Genomic DNA, 22463 nt, shown 5'->3' with positions numbered 1-22463 from the left:
GTGAGTAGAGTCGTTAGCTACACTAGTAATGAAAGGTAATTCAAGTGAGATACAACCTCAAGTTGGAACTCTTGATTCCCACTTCTCTCAGACCATAAGGTCCTAGTCCTACTATGCCTTGTTATTTTAAGCCAAGGGCTACAAGGGTTGGTTGCCAATCCCACATCTCTCATATGCTACCAAGGATTAGGGCAAATTCGCCTCAAGGGTTGGGGCCAATTTCCCATCCTTTGCAAGCCTAGTATATATGAGGTGGATATCCACCAAAATGTGTCCTTAATCTTAGAATTCCATTCAACCAATCAACCTTACTTCATTATTTCTAATGTTGGATGGGAACTCTATAAGATTATGTGGGAATGTTCCTGTTGCAAGTGAGACATGGTCTCAATAGTTTTGCTTAGCAAATACTTTTTTGTAGGGCTAGGTTGTGTACCTATTCCTTTCTTAGTGAAAAACTTATTCGTATTCGCAAGCGCTAGACTCATTCCTAAGGATCTTTTAACCAATATGAACAATTAGCTACAAGACTTTTCCCATTTCTAAGCTAATTTCAAGCATATAAGTGTAGATGTATGTGTGTTGTGTATGATCACACATGGGGGGGGGGGGGGGGGGGGGGGGGGGGTAGGTCACAACAAAGTAGTGTGGTGCTTTCCTTTCTTACCAGAGTTAGGATGTTTAATTTTTCATGCATCAAAGACCATTATGGAGAGGCAATATTGATTTTTTTACAGCTTTTCAATCCTTAAAGGACCTACATATCAACATCATCCTTTTGCTTGCTCAAAAGATCTATCATTTTTTAGTACAAAAACAATTTTGATACCTATTGAGTCTTCTCACATTTGAGGTGTGAAAACATGTTTCTATTATTGAATGCTATTTTCTAACCCTTTTGACAATTTTAGGGAAAGTCTTACAAGCGGTAAAACCTGTGTTCAGATTGGGCCTTGCTTGCTCATCACTCACTGGTTTTGATCTTTTAAAATATATTTCTTAACCTCCCAAAGCTTTTAAGTTCCCTTCTCAATGTCGGTCCTCTGCTAGTGCAATGTGCATAGTTGACTTTTGCTAGGGTTATCCACTAGGGTCTGTAAACAATCTACATCTCATGGTTTTTCCCATCTTGTAAAGCATTAACTGTTTTTCCAAGAACATGCTCAAGGTCCAAGCCCTAGTTTTCATGAGAAGAGGAAGGATTTTAATCATTGTAGGATCAATCACAAGAGACCTCAAATTATCTACATGATAAGTCTTGAACTCAAGGCTGATACTTGAAAGAAATGTGATAACTAGTCAATCACATTTGGAGTGACGGAAAGGTTATTTTATTTTCCTCCTCACACGTGTGTGTGTGTGTGTGTGTGTGAGAGAGAGAGAGAGATGAAATAATATATTGATGTCTTCGGAAGGCCTGAGTGGCCTATGAGACCAAAAAGTTACGAAGTGGTGAATCTATTAGTGTCAAATTACCAGAAAGAGAAGACTAAATGGTACTTTTTTTAAAAAAAGTATCGAAAAAGATACCATAACATCATTAACTGCTGAGTTAAGCAGCTGACTGGAACTGTGTAGGGTATGTGTAATAGCTGATACAACGAATGATATAATTTCAGCTGAGGTGAATGGATAATGTGTGACCATCAAGTCATAGGACATCCATCATTGGTCGCTGGCGGATCTCATCAATATTCTCCATGGTCAAGTACAATGATTGAGTGTCTCACATGCTGAGCCAGAAAGGTTTGGGACCTGGGTCCTCTGATGCTGCCTCCATCAATGTTGTGTCAGCTGTAAGAGCTTTTCCTTTGGCTGCCTAATGACGAGTCTAAAGAAAACTGAAATTTGTAATCTGCCTCTGAGACCGACTCTCCCCTGATCTCCTCAACAGGCTCTTCACTCCTTCATATAGCCACATGTAACTAACCTTTGATGAAATTGGCACGGTGACACCAAAAAGTCCTTTTTTTGCATGCTAAAACATGCCTTAGACAAGAAAATAGATAGGTGTACATTCTTGTGTGTGTATTCTTAACTTGGAAAGTGTTCCTCTTAATAGTCAGTGGGTCAAAACAAATTTATCTTCTTTCAGAATGCCTGTGTGATTCTTCACCTTGTTTAACAAGCTGTTGGGCCACAGAGAAAGAGAGAGGGAGAGCGATCAGAATTTGCACATGTTACCATTCTCTATCACAATTCTATTATGTGAGGTAACTTTGGTGCATCCACAATTCTCTTGCAGCAAAGAGATCCTTAGTCACCAGTCAACTCTGCATATTTATGAGGTAAGAATATCTTGAACATTGATATTGTACACGTGGCAAGAATTTCTTGCTTACGGAAAGTGTACATTTGGGCGTTTGGGAGAGGCCCACTGGAAAGGCGGGGGGCCCTGGGGGGGGGGGGAGGGGGGGGTGTTCTCCCCATACTAAGTGACAATGAAAACTTTTAAGGTTCACCTTTTTTTTTTCCTTGCTTATAGAAATTAGTCTTGAAAAGCCTTCAAACTCTTTACTCCTGATCGGCGAGACCCTCAAGCTCCTTGACGACCATTTCCTTCTCTTCCTCAAACTGCTCATCCTCTGTTTTACAAGGTATGCATAGATTAGACAAACCAATCAGCACGAGAAAGAATTTCACAGTATGACCATACGAGCAAAAGCCTTCCTTTATTAACCCTAACATGCAAACAAGATAGGAAAAGAATAGTAATTTGAGCCATACTTCATTGAAACTCTCAAGAAATATGCGCAAAAAGCCATTTGGATGATGTTCATTATTGGATGAAGCATTGTTTGACTATCAGCACACAAGTTATGGACCAGGAGCAGATTAGGGAGTGAGGGCTGTTTTGTGGCTGTGCCCGGCCATATGTGAGGTAGACGTACCTTTTCTGGGTAACGAGCCATGTACATGCCCGCCTAGTAGGTTTGCGTGAGGCGGGACACTTGTTCCTAAGTCAGTGCCTTACTCTATATCTCTGGATCAATGATACCCAAGCCACCCTCTGTCCTAGAAAAGATGATGGTAGACCATCTGGCCGGTGCTCTGGTATCAAGAGTGCCCTCTGAGCCTCCCCAAAGGAAGTTCCTAACTAAGCGTCTAAAGCTGAGACATGACTCCTGCATGAAGTATCGAACATGAAGCAATGAACCAAACTAAACAAAGGAGAACCTGGTCGACCACCAGAGCTCTACCAGCTAAAGAGAGATGCTACCAGATGCTGAGAGGACCAGTGGCATAGCTTCCTCAAGATTGCAATACAAGGGCAACCTGCTGCTAAGGGCAGATGCCTACTACAACCTGAAATCCCACATATTTACATGTTTGTCCAAGGCGTAACCAGGTGAAACCCTCTCAGAACCCCCCATGTAGGCATATCATCAGAATCCACTAAGATGCCATTGACTTGTACCTGTTGATGCGGGCAACACTAGCAAAGTAAACATCAAGAGCTCTCAAGTCATATCCAGAGAAGCCAAGCATATACTGCAAGAACAATAAGGTATCATCATCATACTCTTGATCCACCAAATCTGGTTCCTCTGCTATAGCAAAGGCATGATCAAACCTCTCAAGGCAGGCTGCTGAGCTTGGAGGAAAACTGACATAGCCTCTGCCACAAATAAAAACAAGTATGGTGCTCGCAGGCAACCTTGACGCACAGATCTATAAAGCACAAATCTGTGTCCAATGATGCCCCCAATGGTTACTGTACTCACGGTAAATCGGAAACGCCTCTGATCCAAGCGTGCATAAACACCATCCAGATAATGCACACTCCAAGAAGTCCTAGTCAACTCTATGGTATCCCTTCTCAAAATCAAGGAGTAGTAGTGCAAGACTGGTCTTGTGCACTTGGCCCACTCTACTACCCGATGAAAACAAAATAGATCGTCCAATATACATATGTCCTCGACAAAATTAATCTCAAGATATTGTAAGAAGGGGCGCAAAATAGCACTGATCATCTTGGCCAAAATCTTACAAGTCGAAGGGAGAAGGGTGATTGGCCTCCACCGCCGAAGATAAATGGTGTCTCCTCCCTTTGGAACAAGGGATATGAGACCAGAACATGTAGACTCAAGCATACGTCCACATGTGAATATAACCTGACCACCTCTGACGCCAGGAGGTGTATTTTTCCTGTTGCCTTCTCCAAATATTTCTTACATATTTCCATTTATTTTATTTTTGCTTGTTTTCCCTTGGAACCCTTGAAAAGGTGCAAGTGGACATTGCATGGCCAGTGTGAAACGGCTACAAACGGGTTTCTCACATCGAGGATCTAGGTCGGTCGATCAGTCGATGATTGGTCATGCCAGTTGTAATAGACTTGGACACCCCGAGTCGGAAATCTGGCATGACACACACAAAATCACTTCACAAATTTTATCACACTTTGATAGAGACGACACGGCCCAGCGTGGTTCCGTGCCCAAAGGTATTGGCCCCAAAGTCTCATGCCCCTTTCAGTATTTATTGCTATATTAATGCTTGAGCAAGTACAAAATCTGAGGTTCTTCTTTGCTCAGTGCTCTCAGCAAAACTGAGGGGGGAGAGCCTCTAATTACAAATTTTTAGGCCCTAGGCCTTCTCAAAAGCATCAGGTCCCAAAAGCTAGCTCTCACAGTAGCCAGCGCAAATCACGAATTCCCGTACAGCCTGCCAAGTCAGCCAGCCAACACGTTTTACGGGCGTCGATATAGGCTGTCCACGTCAGCACTCCACGTGATTTGGGTTCTTTTTAATTTTATAATCCTAGTGTCCCCAAGCGCCCCATCGGACGGGACCCCATAAGTTGGGAACAACTTATAAAATCATTTTGTCCATGAGGTCATGCCACGACATCATTTTGTGACATCCCCCCCTCTTGAAAGAATTGTAATCGCCCTTGATTACGCCTGCAAAATCAAACATAAGCCAGAAACTAGTTCAGTAGACACTGTACCGACGCACTAGACGACACAAATCCAACACTTGCACAAAGACGACAGTCACTGAACATCCACATCACATTCAAATTAAATCACATGAAGTCCATCAAGATCTCGGACCATGACCTCTCGGCAATGTGTTTAGCAATCGCATCTAAATCCACACCGGATCTCACTGATGTCGGATTGACTAATTCTTATTGCTATCATGTCCATCTCGTATGGAATCTCAAGACCGAAATGCTGCAATCATTTCGTCTTTCAAACATGCACTCAGACACGACTCACATGAGAGAACACACGTAAATCAGAATCATTTCGGGAATGCCCATGTCAAAGTACTTTCATAAAGTCATACAACATAATACTCTCAGCTCGTCAATATCCCTGTAAACAAAAGAAAACCAGTGACTTTATTCCATCTGGGTAACCTGTGCAAAGAAGCGGAGTGACTCCTCTCTTGTGCAGTCCCGTTTGTACCATATTCAACCCTACTGATCCACGGGATCTTTCGGAATAGACGAAGCTAGACCGAAAGCCTCAAGGTAAAGTTCCAGGATCTGAGGAGTATTTGTCAGGTCCTCCTCCTCCATCCACTTCGCATCCAATGCTTTATAGTTCTTGAATTTCACTAAGAACCGTCGTATCACTTTACCTTTCACTTTCCTTTCCTTGTGAGCCAGTATCTGTTTGGGAACGAGTATCTCCTCACTCTCTTCCACTTCACGTTGCTCCTTAGGCTCCTTGTCGACTGGCACCTCACCCTTGAAAGGTTTCAAGAGACTCACATGAAAAGCATTGTGAATCTTCCAAGTTTCAAGAAACTTCGGTCTGAAGGATACATCATTTATCTTCTCTTGAATCTGGAAAGGGCCATAATATTGCATACTTAGCTTTGGAAAAAGCCGCTCCTTTCCTTACTTTTTCTCGGGCGTGCCTTCTCAAATCGTAAGAGCACCCAATCATCTTCCTTCAACTACGATTCACGTCGATGTTTATTAGTTGTCTTCTTATGCCGTGCTTGAGACTTCTCAAGAGCCTCGCAAACCTTGGCAAAAACAATGTCCAAATGTCTCGTATACTGATATGCTTACAATGGTGGAACCTTCTTAGCACCCTCAATGATTTCAAATGAATAAACTGTATTATTATAGGCAAACTCCACCACTTTTCCCATTGAGTCTTCTGATCCAAAATGTAAGACTTAAATAAATCTTTGGTGCTTACAATGGTGGAACCTTCTTAGCACCCTCAATGATTTCAAATGAATAAACTGTATTATTATAGGCAAACTCCACCACTTTTCCCATTGAGTCTTCTGATCCGAAATGTGAGACTTAAATAAATCCAAAACCACTGAATTGGCTATCTTAGATTGCCCATCTGTCTGTGGGTGGAACGAGGATGAGAATTGCAACCGCATGCCAATGTTCTCCTAGATTTCCCTCCAAAACAAGCTAGTAAATCGGGGGTCTCTGTCTGAGACTATGGACTCAACATGCCATGTAATCGAAAAATCTATGAAGCAAATGATCAGGTTTAATCGTCTTCTTTATCGGAATAATGAGGGCCTGTTTACTCAATCTCTCGATGACTGTCCAAATGCCATCATACCCACTTTGAGTCTTGGTAAGCTCAAAAATAAAATCCATGGCAATGCTTTCCCAAGGACGGGAGGGTATGGGAAAAGGCTGTAGAAGTGGATGTATGAGGTCATGCCACTTCATCATTTTGTGACACCAATTAGCATTGAATTATGATGAGTATGGAAGCATGTGCGCGCCTCAAAAGAATTTGGGCCACTCGACAAGTCACTGAAAACTTTATAAGTTGGGAGGTGTTAGGAAACTGAACCATAAGGGGCATAGTGGACACATGTCAGTAGGAGATCAACCTGCTGGTCAACACACACCTCTAGAAGGTCTCTTTCCAGTTGGGGGTGCCCAAAAGAGAGAGCGGGCCGAATTTTTCAGTTTTATGAGTGGATTCTCAGGTTCATACCTTTAACGGAAAGCTTGCCTTCTCCCTTGTCTTATGGAGCGCGATGATTCCGCTCTTGTGCATCTCTCTGCCCCTTACACGTGGTAATGCCCCACTAGTTTGGCTCCTCAGATGACTATGTACGGTCTTGTGGGATTTATGCGTGTTTGGCAAGGCAAGAGCCTTCTGAACATGAACCAAATTAGCTGATTGCTAGTCCCTAGAGGTACACACAATTCCATCGCGACAGATTGCAAAACAAAAGAGCTCTCTCTCGTGAAAACTCGTCCAAATCAAGGGGAAGTGTACCATTGCGTGCGGGAGCTCTTGAAACACTCACAGAAGTGTTTGTTCCGCTCAAAACGATCCCAAACAGAGAATTAAAGCTTGCTGCTTTATTTGCAGGTTTAGGGTTTCACACCTAAACCGCAAGATAACACCCGGGAAGCCTTGAGGTGGTTATACAGGAGTTTGGGCACCTGCCAATGACCTAAACAGAAAATTAGAGCATGCTGAAATTTACTTACAGTCCCCAAGAAGCTTCTAAAATGCAAGGGGATGCGTCCTAGGCTTGTACTTTTGACCAGCAGAGATTTTGGCGCCATTATGCTGTCAAAATGGGGTCAAAAACCTGCAATTGCTGCCCTTGACAGGTTTGCACAGCTTGGTGAGAGTTTGATCGAAGTGTTCGGGTCGTTTGCTTTCAATTGAATAAAGAAATACCAAAAGGGGCAACAGTCTTTGGGGCCTACAGGGTGTCGGTCTTCGTGTGCACAATGACATTCTAGTCGTTGGACGCATCTGTGTTCTCTCTTCTTCTCAATCCTCTGTGTGAAATTAACAGGTAATTGAATTGGTACCACCCTCTACTGTGTACTGGCCAGTTAAAACTCTCAACAACTGCCCATGCCAAACATCCCGGTGTGTCAAGAAGATACCTCAGGTGAGCCCATTCTCCCCTGGGCAAGTATATGCATCCAAACTACGAACATCATATATCTCTATACAAGAGAAGAAGCCTTGAGCTGGAAACTTGTATCCTCTAAATCATATAGCTCTGTAAAAGAGGAGCCATGAGCTGGAAACATGTATCCTCTATAACCGATGGCCGTAAGTGAGACCATATATGCTCTCTAGTCTGCACAATCCCTGGAGTAGCTGGATCTACAGCAAATAATTGCTCATAAAACCAGAGGCAATGTCAAACCTTGGCACTCGGAAGAGTTTGCAAGGACCTTGGGAATCTCTAAGGCTCTCATGCAAAGCTTCCTGGCCTGTTTCTCTGCATAGCAAAGAAATGTGTGTTCATCCTATCTGCTTTGGATATCCAATAAGATACCGTTGCATGATGGGAAACGTCAGATGTCAACTCTTGAACAGAATGAAGCTCCACTCACAACTCTGCATGTCTGCTTTCGAAATGTGTCCTAAAAATACTCTTGCAAAAGCCTTTGAGTTAAGCTCAAAGGTATATGAAGGAATTACTTTGCATCAAAGCTCTCTACAAGTAATCAAGGCAGCCTCTCTACAGGCACTGCTAGACTGAATAAAGAATGAGCCCAGGAGGTTTGCTGGGGATCGAAACCAATGGGCATCCATTGACCAAATCCTCTGAATCTCCTATGTGAGACCCTCATCAAAAAGCACTCTATCTGGAATGCGGCATCCCCTCCAAGAGGGAATAGAAATACACAGCGAGACTGGAAAACGATCAGAAAGAACAATACCTCCCCAAATAGTAATGGAATCACCAAGAGACGCAGCCCATGTACCTTTGGCAATCTTATATGTGCACGATGTTGCACCTTTTGAGAGAAGGAGCCTACTGCAGGACACACGACTTGCAGTTATGGAGTGTACATCTCCGTGGGTCCACGCTATGTGGCTTCTATTAGACACCATCGTACTCTGTTAGCTGGCAGAGCCATTTATGTTGCCATACAAATCGGTGATACTTTGATTGGATTCTTGTACGCTCCTACTCATCTGCAAGAACGAGCTATTGTCCAAAGCTATCTCATGCATTACCTATTGTGCATATTTGGGTGTTGGAGGTGACTTCAACAGCATGGACTCAACAGAGGATTGATAGGCCTCCACCCCTCCAGGTTTGTCCTCCATAGCCCCGCATGAGCTAAATGCATGGAAAAGATTCTTTTTAGCTATCACAAAAGGGAGCACACAACAATATCAAAAATACTCAAATAAATAGACTTTATCCCTTGAATTGAAGCCAACTAAAATAGAGATAAAGAAGATCGACATAGTATTGGGGACCAAAAGATGGGCTTGTCCCTTTTCCTTAAAAAGTATCATTATTACTAGGGAGAACTCATCATACAAGCATATGAACCAGAATTATTTCCACATTCCGTTCTAGATCTCAGACTCCATGAAACTCGGAAGCCTTTGCCTCTTAATCTCAGGGAAAAACCCTAATCTGACAAACCTTTATTCTTTACTTGGAATCCTCGAGAGCCAATGTTCTCAACTCTGGAACCTTTACTCTTGACGTGGAATCCTAGAGAGCCAATGTTCTCAACTCTTAATAGCAAGGCAAAACCCTAATCTGACAAACCTTTATTCTTTACTTGGAATCCTCGAGAGCCAACGTTCTCAACTCTTGAAATCCTTGAGAGCCAATGTTCTCATGGCATTCCATCCCTATAATTTTATTCTGACTCTACACCTAGAGTCCTCTCCAGTAGAAATCTTAGCATCTACCCTTCTGCCTTGGACACAAAGTCCCTCCTCGGGAACGTCTACTCCTTGATCTAAACTTGAAAGTTACTTCTCTCAATCTGTGGATCTACTCCCAACCTCACGGTATTTGGGCTCGCTCTGTTTCCACAGAGCACTTTTCTCATGCAGAAGCACTTGCCTCCCTGTACTCCCACTCCCCCGTTCGAAGGGAGAACACCTACAAAGTTACAAACAAACACTCATAGATCAAACCCATCTAAACATGAAAAGCATCACCATTGAAGACTCGGAACTCGGAAAGCAACTCCTTGGAAGAGAACTCTATAACCGGCCTGTACAACGTAGAGGGCCGTACTATTTCACAGAGCACTGAGAAGGGAAGAGAACACAGTTGCGTCCAGCGACTAGAATGTCACTGCGCACACGAGACCGACACCCTGTAGGCCCCAAAGACTGGCGCCCCTTTCGGTATTTCTTTATTCAAATTAAAGTAGACGATCCGACCACTTCGCACAAGCTTTCACAAAGCTGTCCAAACCTGGCGAGGGCTGAAAACGCAGGTTTTCGACCTGATTTTGGCAGCATAACGACGCAAAAACCCCTGTAGGTCAAAAGCACCTGTCTAGGACGGATTCCCTCACTATCTGGAAGCTTTCTGATGAGCTGTCACAGACTTTCAGCAGGCTGTAATTCCCTCTTTTTCACTGCCGGGTGCCCAAAAGCCTGTACTCGCATCCCAAGGCTCTCACGAGACTCCCCCGGTGTTCCCTTGCAGTTTAGGTACGAAACCCTAAACCTGCAGAAAAACACAGCAGGCTGTAATTCGCTGTTTCCGATCGTTTTTAGCGGAGCGAACACGCCTACGCGTGTCCCAAGGGCTCCCGCACGCAATGAGACAGTTCCCCTGTGAATTGGACGAGTTTTCACGCGAGAAAACTCTCCGAACTCGCAATCTTTCGCGATGGAATTGTGCGTACCTGTGGGGGATTAGCAATTAGCTAATCCGGTTCCTGTTCAGAAGGCTCTTGCCTTGGCAAACGCGCATAAACCCCCAGAACTGTACATGTTCAACTAAGTAGCCCATCTAGTGGGGCATTACCATATGTGCCAAAGGGGAGAGAGAGATGCACGAGAGCAAATCATCGCGCTACATGAGACAGAGGAGAAGGCAAGGTTTCCATTAAAGCTTTAGGCCTGCACCCACTACTCACACACACACTGTAGCTCACTTCTGTGTGAAAAATCAGCCCCCTCTCTCTCTTGGGCGCCCCCTCTTGCTGATGGAAGTGGAAAATCCACCTGGAACCGCCATGTGTCCAGTTTACCCCTTTTGAGTTAATTCTCTAGTTCCCACTGACTTATAAAGTTATAAGTGACTTTCCGAGTGGCCCAGACTTCATTTGGCGCACACGGGCTTCCATACTCATCAGAATTCAGTGCTAACTGGCCCGACCAGTCCCAGACTGACCGACCTAGACTCCCGATGTGAGAAACCTATTCGGCCGCAACCGTTTCACACTGGCCATACAATGTCCACTTGCACCTTTTCAAGGGTCCCGGGGAAACAAGTAAAAAAATAAAAATATCTAGTACTTATTTACGGAAGGCAACAGGAAAAATACACCTCCTGGTGACACACCCCACCCTTGAAATACTGCAAGAGACCTCGCTTGCATGCCAATAATACATGCAGTATCTCCTGATATCACATATATTCTATGATGGGAATCCAAGATATACATGCTTCCGGAAATGTAGCGTTGGACGATTAAACAATCCCACCAACCTAGCTACGACACATATATCAAGCATAGAAGCCTTCTAGTGTACTCTGAAGCACAAACTTCTCTAGCTAAATTCTGTATGGAAAGAGTAGATACAATTGCTTAACTACTCTCTTGAGCATCATGAACCATGCATGCTCTTGCCTTGCTCCAAAAAGTCTACATCAAGTCACTGTGGGTTCCATTTGAAAGGCTTCAAGATACAATTGCAATAGCTGAGGTGAATCAAGCAATTCAAACTCTTCCATCCATTTGGCATCCAATGATGGATAGTTCTTGAACTTCACCAAATAGCGTCTTGCAACCTTTCCTCTAACCTTTCTTTCTTTATGTGCCAATATCTGTTCAGGAACAAGGATTTCATCCAATTCTTCCACTTCGGGTTGTTCCTCATCAAGCATATTCTCTGGCACATCACCAACAAAGGGTCTTAGAAGGCAACATGAAAAGCATTATGTATTTTCCAGCCTTCTGGTAGCTTTAACCTGTAAGCTACATCGTTTTTCTTTTCTGAAATCTGAAAAGGACCATAATATCGCATACTGAGCTTAGGAAACAAGCGTTCCTTGCCTTTCCTTTTCCTTAACCTGGCCTTTTCAAAGCACAAAAGCACCCAATCACCAAGTGAAAATACAAGTTCACGACGGTGACGATCAGCAGCTTTCTTTTGCTTAGCCTGAGTCTTCTCAAGAGCAAGCTTTATCTTCCTGTATGTTTCATCCATATCTTGCACATACTTGTCTGCCTCAAAAATCTTGTCCTTAGTCTGCAAAATGGGCGGGACTTTCTTCCCTCTTTCCACTATCTCAAATGGTGCCTTACTTGTTGACATATGCACAGTGTTATTGTAAGCATATTCAACCAATGGAAGATGGTGTTCCCAAGTTGCCTTGTGCTCTGACACATAACATTTGAGCATGTCCAAAACAGTAGAATTTGCCTCTTCTGACTGTCCATCAGTTTGCAGATGAAACAAAGAAGAGAACTTTAGCGTAGTGCCCATGTTCTCAAACAATGCCTTCCAGAAAAGACTCGTCATACGTGGATCCCTGTCACTGACAATTGACTCAAGCATCCCGTGATATTTAAAGATATTGCTCATAAATATCTTGACCATGTGTTCTGGCTTTATCTTCTTCCTCACAGGAATGAAATGGGCCTGCTTACTGAACCTACAAATGATAGTCCAAATCCCATCATTGCCTGTTTGCGTTCTTGGAAGATCAAAGATAAAGTCCATTGCTATGCTTTCCCATGGCCTATCAGGGATCGGCAATGGCTGCAACAATCCCGGTTGCTTTTGTCTGTCAAATTTGACTTTTTGGCATACTAAGCATGATCTTACAAATGTGTCAACATCTTGACGTAAAGTTGGCCAATAGAAGAATGCCTCAACCCCTTTCACTGTCGCATCAATTCCACGATGCCCAGCATAAGGTGGAGCGTGACTTTCCATCAAAATCTTTGGCCGTAACTGTTTAGTAACGCATAACATTCCATGCATCATGAGAAAGTCATTCTTAAGCATATAGTGCTCATGATGTTGCCCATCAACAAACTGGTCATAGATCCTTGCAAAATCTGAATCTCAGCATATTGTGTCTTCATTTTGTCTAGTTCACAATGGTACGGAATTGACACTGCTGAAATTTGGGGCTTTCATGACAACGCATCAGCCACCACGTTCTTTTTCCCTTGCACATGCGCAATCTGAAAATGGAACATTGACAAGATGTTTGCCCATCGCATGTGCTTCTCAGACAACTTCGTTTGTGTGAGAAAATATCGCAAGGTTTGATGATCCGTTTGGACAACAAAATCAGCCCCTAGCAGATAGTGTTTCCAACTAGTGAGAGCATGAATTACTGCCAGCAATTCTTTCTCATAGACTTGCAAGTTCCTTTCAGTCTTCAAAAGAATTCTGCTCTCATATGCGACTACTTGGCCATTCTGCATTAAAACTGTACCAAGACTATGGCCACACGCATCACATTGAACCACAAAAGGTTTAGAAAGATCTGGCAAAATAATTACCGGATCTGAAGTCAGCTTCTCTTTCAAGTGTTTGAACACTAAAATTTCCTTGGCTGTCCACTTGAAAGGAACTCCTTTTCCTTGCAGTGCATGGAGTGGAGAAGCAATCTCAACAAAATTTTGGATGAACCTCCTGTAATAGGAACATAAGCCTAGAAAGCTTCGAATGTCATGTACGGACTTCAAGTCTGGCCATGACCTAATTGCTTCCACTTTAGCGGGATCCATGCGTACCCCATCCTTTGAAACAATGTGCCCAAGGAAGTGAATTTCTTGCAAAAAGAACTCACTTTTCTTCGCATTGATGAGTAGCCTATTCTTGCGTAGCTCATTGAAAACTGTGGTCAAGTGATCCCTATGCTCCTCTTCAGACTTTGAGTAGACAATCATGTCATCAAAGAAGGTACCCACGAAGTTTCTATGTGGTCTAAAAATTCTGTCCATCATCCTATTAAATGTGGCAGGAGCATTTGTGAGACCAAATGGCATGACAAGAAACTCATAGAGACCAAATGTTGTCCTAAACGCAGTCTTATTGACATCTTCTGGTCTAATGCGTATATGATGATACCCGCTCTTTAGGTCTATTCTTGTAAACAATGACGCTCCCTCAAGCCGATCAAGAATGTCATCTATCCTCGGTATGGGGAACCTGTTCTTGATAGTATTCTTATTCAAGGCGCGATAGTCAATGCACATGCGCCATGAACCATCCTTCTTCTGCACTAAGAGTACAGGCAAACAAAAAGGGGATGAACTGGGCCGAATCAGCCCCTTCTCTAAAAGCTCGTTGACCTAACCCATAATCTCTTTCTGCTGGGCTGCACTAACCCTGTATGGTGGTCTATTCGGTGGACTAGAACTTGGCACAAGATCTATAGTATGATCCTCAGGTCTCTCAGGAGGTAACTCCCCTGGCAAAGAGTCCGAAAAACAATCACTGAAACCACTCAAAAAAGTTGACTTGTCTTTATCTAAGGTAGACAAATTAGATACAACTTGAGGTACTTCTTTTGCAAAGATCAAGTACGCAGAAAGATGATTCTTTATTACAGATGAAATAGCAGAAGTAGAAACAACTGGAACAGACTCGCCTTTAAGCTTTACATCAAGGACATGAGTCTTTCCTCTATGTACAAGGGTAATCTTTTTGTTGTAAGTATCCACCATAGCATGCAACCTGTAACACCATGGGATACCCAATAACACATCACAGCCCTCAAGCGGCATAATATGAAATTCTTCCGCATCCACATAGCTCTGAATGTGCAGACGAAGCTTTCCCAGAATGGGAGTAACAGGCTCTGAATGTCCTGGGCATGCCAAACCTGCCTCCCCTGTCATACCCATCTCCTCTGCACGAATGCCCAACTTTGATGCCAATTCTGGTGATATGAAATTTGCACAGGCTCCTGGATCAAAGAAAACCAGCATTGTCTGGTCTCTAACATTGCCCCAAGCTCTGCACAGCTCCGTGGCATCTGTGTTTGGCTGGTCTCCAACCAAATCTGGAACAAGTCCTGCACTTGGCTTTGGCTTCTTCCCTTTATGGTATGACTTGTCATCCTTATCCTATGACTTCTTCTGTGGGCATTCATTTGCAAAATGTCCTTCCTGTTCACAAACGTAGCATTTCTTGGCCTCCCTAAGAGCTTTCCGTTCTTCAAAAGTTTTGCCAGAAAAGTGCCTCTTTTGTCCTTGTCCTCGTCCCGAAGAAGACTTAGACTGCTTCTTGGACGTATCACCTTCTTCAGTGGAGGGCTTCTTTGTGGGAGGCTCAGAAGGCTTTGCTGCAGAGGGAGCGCCTAGTTTTCTGCCTGCTTTTTATGGCCTTCACTGCCCACTTATAAGTTAGGTGGATATACACAACTTAAAAATATTTGAACCTGCAAAACTCAATAAAAACTCATTTGTTAACCTTATGGTCACACACACCGTCCAAATGTTCCCGGAAGCAATCTCATGCACCTATGCAATGTCGACACATTCTCCTTTACGGAAAAGCATCCACTTTTCCAAAAAAGAAACCAAAAAGTAACTCGCTTAGCAATTACATTTCTCAAAGCTCCTAAGCACCAATCTTCATTCAAGTGCTTGCCTCTTGCGCGCAACTCTAACTCAATTCAAAATAAGGCTAGAATTTGTCATGGACGACTTGCCAACAAACACTAGAATCCTCAACCACCACGAACAAATTCTCGCGATTCTCGTGACAACTAGACTCAACCAGCAAGACCTCATTTGACAAAAGTTACATCGCAACAAGACACCTTACTACAAGAAGCCCGATGCTTTGAATGTTTCCATGGGACACGCCTACAATAACTGTCCTTCTAAAGGGGATAAGCCTCCAGAGAAACCTCCTACCAAGCGAGCTAAAACTGCGGTGGGACCTATTCCCGACATTTATGGCATCGCTCTTGAAGGTTCCAACAAATTATGTAGAGCTTATGGAAAGATTAATCGCTTCAAGGCACTAATGTTCTTCATCCCAAGAGCCACCGAGAATTTCATCCATCCAGAATTCGTGAAACAGATGGATTTTGAGTATGATCAATTCGTTGGAGAACTTGAAGTTGAGCTAGCCACAAGGCAACTCAAAAGGTTGTACCACTCATTGGTGCTCTTTCGGTCACCATCCAAGGATACAATGGCAAGTCGACTTTCGACCATCCAGATTCAGAACCATACCATCACTTTGTGATAGAACGACAAGCCAATTGTTCTTGAAGTTTGATTGACAAAGACCAGCCCGGAATGATTTTAAGTTTAAATTGTATTAAGACACTTTTTGAACTTTGTTTGACAATACTATCTGTAGAATTATTTGAAATAGAATAGATTTGTTTTGAACTTATATTGGTGAGGGAGATTGCTGATTTGAGATTGTTTGATGCTCGTTTTTAACTTTCATGATTTACTCTTGCCTTGGGCTTTCTCGGGAGGAGTATTGAAGAAATAATGGTGTATGATACTGTTTGAATATCCTTGGCTTGGGCTTTCCTGAGAGGAGTGTTCATGTTAGTTGTAGAACCTCTAAACGACGCAGACCGGTGGTTTGGGGAGCGTTTTAGTTGTAAGCTGGAGACCTCTGAACAACGCAGACGGTGGTTTGGAAAGCGTTTAGTTGTACTCTTGGAACCTCCAAGCGACGCAAGTTGCAGTCTCGGGAGTGTTTGGTTGTAGCAATCCTCTATATCTCATGGGCCAGACCTTCTTAGGTTATTTGCGAGGGGAGTAATAAGGTCATCGTTGAAAATATTCATGCCTAAGACGGTTAATTTGGGAGGAGTGTTCATCGGCGTTGTTTGTTTTTATGTCTTGTAACATGCATTTGTAAGCACCTGTGTTGCATCGTGACGTGTCAAACCATTGAATGACTATTCCTAATTGGGTGAGATTGCCTGGGTATGTGACTTTAGTGCACAGAGAAACCCCTTTAAAGATCAACATAGTATGGGTGTAATGGCTAATTTTGCTATACCATAATATCAAGAACTCCGATATGGAATCAGAAAACTCAATGACCGCCGGGATTGACCCATAGAATGACCCTCATATATGTTTTATCTAACTTGAGTTGTTTGGAGATATAATCACGGACGATTACTCTTCTTTCAAGAGGGGGGATGCCACAAACTGTTGACGCGTCAACCATAGAAGACCAAGGGGAGTTAGGACTCCCTGAGCCTAAGCCAGCCAAAATGTAGATCATGGCCGAGGGGCCTAAACCCTAGCAAAAGGAGAAGAAGAGAAGAAGTCCTCACCAACTTATAGATTCTTGCCAAGTGGCCTAAAGATACAAGGGGGTACACACACAAATATTGCATAGCGCTGATGATGTGGCATGTAAGCCTTGTGGCCTCTCTCTGGCAATTCTACCATGTGGAGAAGCATAGCAGAGCCACAGAGTTGTACTTTGTCAGAGCAATATAAAGAATTATTGAAAGGGGTGCCATCGTTGGGGGCCATTGCCGTTTGGGAGTGGAACTCTGGCACTCCGTGTCTCATGTGCATTTTCTCTCTCTTTCACTTATGTGGTTTGAAGTGCTAAACATCTGTTAAAGTCTGTTCTTTCAGTTGGTACGTGGTGCAAGTCCCGTTATGCATTTTGTTGGAGACATCCTTCCCTACTCTCCACGCATTTATGGACGACTTTTCTTTTGCCACTATTCTTACATGCATATTCTTTTAGACTTTTGAAGTGCTAAACGTCTGTTAAAGTCTGTTCTTTCAGTTGGCACATGGTGCTAGTCCTGCTACGCATTATAAGTGGTCTCACCCTGGAGACATCCTTCCCTACTCTCCATGCATCTATGGATGATTTTTCTTTTGCCCCTATTTTTACGCATCAAGCCAATGCATACTCTTTTAGACTTTTGTTCTTGTTCCATCCCACAACTTATACATATAAAGCCTGCATTTTCCTCTTCTCTTCAGCTTATATATCATATATGATACTAGGAGAAGAAGGTGGAGGCTAGCTTTTTGCTTTTCAGCCACTTGTATCCACTTGATATTTTTATCGTACTATTGCCATTCTCAACAAGTGACTATAACTCCTTTATTTCTTCTTGTAATTGTGGACCTGTGGTACCATTCTAAGTTGTCCCACTTGTACCAAGCTAACTCTTACATGACGCGCGTTCTCCCTTCTTGTAATTGTGGACCTGTGGTACCATTCTAAGTTGTCCCATTTGTACCAAGCTAACTCTTACATGACGCACGTTCTCCCTTGAGATCTTTAGTCAAAGCATCTTTCTCACTTATGTAGGTTCCATTTTCACTTTCAACATTGGAGAGAGAGAGAGAGAGAGAGAGAGAGAGAGAGAGAGAGAGAGAGAGAGAGAGAGAGAGAGAGAGAGATTGGTAGTTTTTTGCAGGCCTCCCACAACCAGAGAGCTTCATCGCCACTTCTTGATTAGAGTACCTTATCCCTTGATGTATATTGTGGTCTATAAGGAATTTTTCCCCAAGATTTTCATTGTATATCTTTCACGGAATTTATGTAATGCAAAGGGTTACAAGCCCCATTTTTTGCTGAGAGAGAGAGAGAGAGAGAGAGAGAGAGAGAGAGAGAGAGAGAGAGAGAGAGAGAGAGAGAGAGAGAGAGAGAGAGAGAGAGAGATGATATATTAACATCTTCAAAAGGCCAAAATGACTTGTAAGACCAATCCGTTACAAACTGGTGAATCTGATACCATGTCTAGGCACAAAAAACGAAATACTAAAATGAATCTAGAAGTGCTACTAGCTGGAACTGTGTGGGGTATGTGTGATCATTGATACAATGGGTGCCCAATACAATAGTGTGATATAATGGGGGTGATATAATGGGTGATGAATCCATCCTCATCTGTACTCTAGCTGTCGAGATAGTATGGCTCAAATCCTCTGTTGTAGTCTTCATCAATGCTGTGAAGCTCCTCTCCTCAATCGTGGGCGTCTCGATCTCCCTAGCTCCAATGCTCAGTTAATGAGAGTACCACGCATGTGAGTATGAGCTGAGCTTTGCAGTGGAGGCTGCTTCTCTATCTATCCAATGTCTATCTCTATGTAACTCCAATAGATACAGTCCAAGACATGTTTGGTCCCGATAGTTCATGACTCTGGAGAAGGGTATGAAGCTTTCTCTGAATAGATAGTGGAAGCGACCCCATATCTCGTGATACATTGTGCACTGACATATAAAATGCATCTCTGTCTTTGGCTTTGTATGGCACAGGCGGCATATCTTGTTAGCTGTTGGTATCCCTCGGAATCTACCAGTCTCAATCTCAAGCTGGTGTGAAGATGTTCGTATTATCAATGGCACACTGTAACCCATGAGATAGATGTGTATCGATATAGGTGGGTCGGATCACCAAACCGATCCCCTATGAGTTGGAGAAGATGCTCCCTATAGAAAGCCATCTTCGTGCCAACTCCTGTGCCGACTCTATCCATGTCCTCCTAGAGTTCAACTGGTCAGGTCCTAGCGAATGAGTCTACTAATTTCCACCCGTGTAAGAGACAACGATGGTGCATCAAGGGAGTACTGGAAGGGAGGCAAGCTATCCATAATGAAGCCATGTATCTGGAACCATGATGACATCTGTGCAAACCGGCATGATGTGTCCCAACTTCCCTTGTAAAGCTAACTATTTGGAGGACTCAAGGGCCAATCTGGCATATCTGTCCCTGGTAGTGTCCCATAAGCTGTGCATAAAGGAGACTAATCTGGTAACCGCCTCTATCTCAATAGGGGGGCGCCACTAACTCTGCTCTAATAATCTCGTGTAGCACAAAGACCTTGGCTCTAATCAACTGAGAGATCATAGATACCAAGGGCCTCTCCAAACCTCTCCACCCATCCTGATCCATAGAGGGTCCCCAAACTTGGACCCCATAGAGCATAGTTGAAGCTACCAAGGTATCAAAGAGACAAAGCTTTGTTCGAGGTTCCTGAAACTGAACCTGCGAACACATCCTCTCCAATTGGCACAAGATCGTGCCACCTTTTACGCTAATCAACATCGACAACCCCGCAAACTCCAAGAGGGCATGTGGGTGTACGCTAGGATACCAAAAAATTCCAAAATGATCCGAACTGGTCCATGCTCAAAATTATCTTCTCGCTATTGTGGTTTGTTTCAGATCACAAAGAAGGTAAGCCGGGGCTCTTACAAGTTGGACCTGCCTCGAGGCATTGCTATGCATCCCATGTGCCACGTATGCTATCTAAAGGAACGGTGGGGCAAGATGACCTAGTGATTCCTCCTGAGCAAATCCTAAACTTGGAAGACACCACCCGTTACATTCCACTTGAACCCGAATCGATTTTCGATTAAAGGGTCCGCAAGTCTCGCAAGTCTTCGTACCCCTTGGGAGTCAGTTAGTTCATTAAGGAATCGCTTTCCCAGTTTTATAACCGAGGATATTGCTCAGGACAGCAATTAAAAAATAAGGGGGAAAGTGTTACGTCCCCAGACATCAGGATGGGCGCCTGCGGTATGTCGGGCCAGTGTGAACCTGGTCCTTTGGTTATGAAGTCCTATAAACAGGACTTGAGTCTCATTTATGAGACATCTTGTGTGATCACCACACTTGGACTCTTAACCCTTGGCAGCTATGCCCGCACACCTCTACTTGTGTGAGCTTCGTAATATGGGACACCGGCCCTTGTGGTAGAGGCTTGCCCGCTTTTTTGGTTGCAGGCTCCCAGGCTCGGGGGTGAGCCCGTATTGGCGCTAAGGCTGGGAGGTGAGCCTGATGTCCGCTCACTACGTGTGTCTAGGTGTGAGTTTGGATTGCGTCATATCATGTGTGCAAGATGGATCCGACAAGGGAATAACACCCCCCTCCCCCATCTTTCCTACCTTTCCGCCTTTGGCTTGTGCGCTTGCGACGTTTGTTTTTCTTTCTTTCTCGGATTCTCTTTTCACACAAGTTTTTCGTTTTAGTTTCTTGTTTGCCGCTTGTTTTATGCCTATATGCTTGTACTTTATTTGTTTTGTTTGTGTTGCATGCATCATGTGTTCTGCATGTGTATGTGTGTTGAGTGTGTGTGTAGGGCACGCAGGAGGGGGGCGCCCCGGCCGGGGGGGGGGGGGGGGGGGGGGGATTTAATAATGCGTGTCTGCTTGCTTTTTTTGTTGCCTGTTGTTGTTTTTCCCCTGTTTGTTAGGCCTGTGGTCGTTGGATGGGTTTGCTGGTACAAGTCGGTTAAGCCTCGTCTTCGACTTGCTCTTTATGCTGATGTTTTGCAGGTTGAAGTCCGTCATAGCCCCGTCGATCGCTGCCAGGGATGGCTTGAGACTCTCGCTCTCCCGGATTTTGGTGCAGAGTCTATGTGCGATGGTGTGCTTATTCTGCTCGGTTGGGCTGTGCGCCTTTGGAGATCCAGAGTCTCATATCGGAGATTCTTTGTGGATTTTTTGGCCTCCTCCTTGAAGTCTAGGTGTCATGTTTCTGTTTCAGCTCTCTGCTACTTTCCTCTATTATTCCCCCGTTCCTGGCTTTTGGAGTATTGCCCATCTTTTGTAACTCTGTATCACCGGTAGATTTTCCCTTATGGTCTGTTGTTCTTGTATATCCAGACAATTTTTTCACTACCAGTTCCGCCTATTTTCTTGTGCCTACGGGCTGATCTAATGCCCTACATTTTTTCTTAGATAATGCAAAGGTTCCAAGCCCTCCTTTTGTTGCGCACACAGGCGCGAGCACACACACACATAGAGAGAGAGAGAGAGAGAGAGAGAGAGAGAGAGAGAGAGAGAGAGAGAGACCTTTGTCAAGGTGAAAATCTTCCAAAAAGGAAAGCAGCTTTGCACAATTCTGTGACAAAACTTTCACAATGGAGGGAGGTTTCCTTGGGTTGGCAACAAAAACCTGAAAAAGCAAAAAGTATACATACCTTATTGGCATTTAAATAGTTCCAAGTATTACACTCCAAGTTCCAAAATAGCATCTTAAAGCAGAATTCACACAATAGCCCTCCCACAATCTGTGGTTAGTTGATGTCCCCCAAACAAAGAGCCAAACCAATATTCGGGAGGTAAAGTAATAGACAAAGAAGCACAGCTTGTGCCTTTTAACTTTCACCATCAATCGAGATATGTCTGCTAGCCAGCACATAGCGACAAGTATCCTCACTCTTCAAGCTCCTAGCTATTATATAAGTCATCGCTAAGTCTATAAAGACACCCACAAGCCTCAATCAAACAAGACCTTTCATTTATTAGGCATCTTACATCAGCTATAAATTTCGTGCAAGTTGACAGAACAGCTTGATATTACACTTCACACGATCAAGAGTGTAAGATCGAGCTGGTGTAGGCCTTCCTGTTTTACAATTGCGGTGAAGGCAAGGACTACGTGTAAGATCCATGAAGCAAATAGACTAAGTCATTAGCAGACACAAGACATTTCAAAGAAAAAAATCCAATCTCCTATAGAGTTAAGAAAACATTGTGAGTCATTCACAATTTGAAAACTCTACAAGATTTGAATATATTTGAAAACAATTAAAACACCACAATAA

The 22463-nt window shown here is 43.6% G+C and overlaps 1 protein-coding gene across 2 annotated transcripts in view; it reads right to left on the bottom strand.

Annotated features, from left to right (window-relative positions):
- Positions 1-2066: 2066 nt before the first annotated feature.
- The window catches only part of LOC147426239 (Mo25 family protein), a 68224-nt gene continuing 47827 nt past the window's right edge, over positions 2067-22463 (bottom strand). For both annotated transcript variants that reach the window (XM_086497998.1, XM_086497997.1), the window contains 2 exons: positions 21709-21811; positions 2067-2585 (listed from right to left, as the gene is read on the bottom strand). In XM_086497998.1, the coding sequence (XP_086354124.1) occupies positions 2515-2585; positions 21709-21811 (174 nt within the window). In that variant the 3' untranslated portion in view covers positions 2067-2514. The remainder of the gene's footprint in view (positions 2586-21708; positions 21812-22463) is intronic.

The sequence above is a fragment of the Adiantum capillus-veneris genome, chromosome 24, assembly GCF_014529385.1.
Source record: "Adiantum capillus-veneris isolate H3 chromosome 24, ASM1452938v2, whole genome shotgun sequence".
Classification (NCBI taxonomy): Eukaryota; Viridiplantae; Streptophyta; class Polypodiopsida; order Polypodiales; family Pteridaceae; genus Adiantum; species Adiantum capillus-veneris.
This window is presented reverse-complemented; position numbering and strand designations above follow the sequence as displayed.